General features: G+C 61.5%; 1 protein-coding gene across 1 annotated transcript; it reads left to right on the top strand.

Moving 5' to 3' along the window:
- Positions 1 to 247: 247 nt before the first annotated feature.
- On the top strand, positions 248 to 2,721 carry STUB1 (STIP1 homology and U-box containing protein 1, E3 ubiquitin protein ligase). The gene is given in 6 exon segments (XM_010012738.1): positions 248 to 437; positions 547 to 717; positions 884 to 975; positions 1,903 to 1,959; positions 2,138 to 2,254; positions 2,596 to 2,721. Coding segments are annotated over 6 exon segments (705 nt in total). The 5' UTR covers positions 248 to 295.
- Positions 2,722 to 2,834: the final 113 nt, after the last annotated feature.

Raw genomic sequence — 2,834 nt, forward strand, 5'->3', positions numbered from 1 at the left:
CCCATCCCCAGGCTGCCGCCCCGGGGTGCTCCCAGGGCGGTGTCCCCACACAGGGCTACCCCGTGAGGACTGGCCCCAACTTGTCCCACATCCATCTCAGCAGCTCCCCCCAGGGTACAAGCTGGTCACCACAGTGACAGCATTGTGCAGCCGGCTCATCGAGTCACCCTGCTGTCACCCCATCTCACCCGCGCCAGCAGTTGCCATCTCTGGCCATGACACACGTGTCGCTTTGCAGAACCGCAACCCTTTGGTGGCCGTGTACTACACGAACCGAGCGCTCTGCTACCTGAAGATGCAGCAGCACGACAAGGCACTGGCGGACTGCAAGCGAGCCCTGGAGCTGGATGGCCAGTCGGTGAAGGCTCACTTCTTCCTGGGCCAGTGCCAGATGGAGATGGAAAACTATGACGAGGCCATCGCCAACCTGCAGCGAGGTGAGCAGGAACGCTGCCAGTGCTCCCACTGCACCGTGCACCAGGAGGCGGCCAGGCATGGCGAGGGGGTAGCTGGGTGCTGGCTCTGAGGTGCTGATTCTGCCCCCAGCTTACAACCTCGCCAAGGAGCAGCGGCTGAATTTCGGGGATGACATCCCCAGTGCGCTGCGCATCGCCAAGAAGAAGCGTTGGAACAGCATCGAGGAGAAACGGATCAACCAGGAGAACGAGCTGCATTCCTACCTGACCAAGCTGATCACAGCGGAGAAGGAGAGGTAACGTGGCATGAGGCAGCACCCAGAAAGGCTTTTTTAGTGCCACGAAGCATGTTGTGTGTAGTGCCTCCTCCTTCCTGGAGGCACCCAGAGCCCCGCCGCTAGGGCAGCAGCAGGGGAGGGAGGGGGGGGGTCCCTCCATCCCGTCCTGATGTCCCTGCTCTGCCCTAGGGAGCCGGCGCAGTGGAGAAAAGACTGAGCAGGAATAAAACACCGATGAGAGCCGGAGCCGCGTTCAGCTGGCCAGCATCGAGGCCAAACATGTGAGTGGGGTGGTGGGGCTGCTCGTGGAGGCTGAGACAAGCTGGGGGATGAGCTGAGGGACAGCCTGGAGGAGAGGCTGCATGGAGAGCTCAGAGCAGCTTCCAGTATCTGGAGAGGGCCTGCAAAGATACTGGAGAGGGACTCTTGATCAGGGACTGTAGTGATAGGACAAGGGGTGATGGGTTTAAACTGAAACAGGGAAAGTTGAGGTTGTTCCCTGTGAGGGGGCTGAGGCGCTGGCACAGGGCGGCCAGAGAAGCTGTGGCTGAGAGCAGCTGTGGGTGCTCATCCCTGGCAGTGTTCAAGGCCAGGTTGGACAGAGGGGCTTGGAGCAACGTGGTCTAGTGGAAGGTGTCCCTGCCCGTGGCAGGGGGTTGGAACTGGGTGAGCTTTAAGGTCCTTCCAACCCAAACCATTCCATAATTCTGTGACGTCCTTGCCCCATCCTCATGCTGTGGTCAAGGAAGCTGCAGGGCTGTGCAGGCCAAAGCCAGGAGGCCCGGAGGCAGAGCAAGGCTTCTCAGCCTTTACTGTGTGGTGTGAGCTGCTGGTGCAGAGCTTTTCCATCCCTGTGTGACACTGCCCCTGCTCTGTCACCTTAGGTCCCAGCCCCGCAGCAATGCCGCCTGTTTGTGCTCCCTCAGCTGCTGCTCCTGTTCTCCTGTTGTTGTCCCAGGGCTCTCAGCCGCATGTGGGTCTGGGTGCCGGCCCGGCGCAGGGCACTAATCCTGGGATAAAAATAACCCCTCATGGAAGGTTATTTTAAGCTGGATCACTCCTGCTCTGCAGTTCAGCACAGCCAGGGCTGTGAAGGCAGAGGGGCCACCAGGACCTGCCACAGCACCCATGGGTGGGAAGCCTCAGGGCTCTCCTCTGGGGACCCCCATGCACCAGGGTCTCCCTCTTCTCAAGGCCTTCTCTTTCAGGACAAATACCTGGCGGACATGGACGAGCTCTTCTCTCAAGTGGATGAGAAGAGGAAGGTGAGTGCACCCCAGCCTACGCTCCTGGCTGGAGCTGCTTGCCATAAACCTGCTTCAGTCCATGCTCCCACCTCTGCCATGTTCCCTGCTCCTCTCTCTGATCCAGCATCGCCTCCCAGCCCTCTCTTTGATGCTGGTCTCCCCCAGCCCCCCCTGACCCAGCTCTGCTTGTCTCCAGAAGCGAGACATCCCCGACTACCTGTGCGGGAAGATCAGTTTTGAGCTGATGCGGGAGCCCTGCATCACGCCCAGCGGCATCACCTACGACAGGAAGGACATTGAGGAACATCTCCAGGTAGTGCTGGGCTGGTGACACTGGGGGCTCCCCAAGTCCTGCCCTGCCTGGGCATGAAGGCAGCTGCCTGCCCAACCAAGGGCTCAGAAGCTTCCTTGGGCTCGGCCGCGGGTGCCTGTCCGGGCGGCTCCTTGGGGAGGCGTTGGGACACGCAGGAAGGCAGCAGGCGCTGCCCAAAGTGGAGGTGGCTGTTGGCAGGGCCTTGGTCCTGCTCTGGGTGGCACCGTGGGTGGGGACTGTCGCTCTGTCCCCTTCCTTCCTTCCCCCGGCATGCTGTGCCGGGTGCCCCGGGGCTGAGCATGTGGAGCAACCAGTTCACACGGAGGTGTCCTCCCCTGCAGCGCGTGGGGCACTTCGATCCGGTGACGCGGAGTCCCCTGACCCAGGACCAGCTGATCCCCAACCTCGCCATGAAGGAGGTGATCGATGCCTTCATCTCAGAGAACGGCTGGGTGGAGGATTACTGAGGGGCTGTGGCCCCGGTGGCTGGCACCAGGCCTTAACTTGCTTTTCTCCCTCCACTCTGGGCACCCAGAGGCCTGGCGGTGGCTGGGGGGGGGGACACTTGCACCAACTTCCC

Source organism: Nestor notabilis, unplaced genomic scaffold (genome assembly GCF_000696875.1).
Source record: "Nestor notabilis isolate BGI_N333 unplaced genomic scaffold, ASM69687v1 scaffold26854, whole genome shotgun sequence".
Lineage (NCBI taxonomy): Eukaryota > Metazoa > Chordata > Aves > Psittaciformes > Psittacidae > Nestor > Nestor notabilis.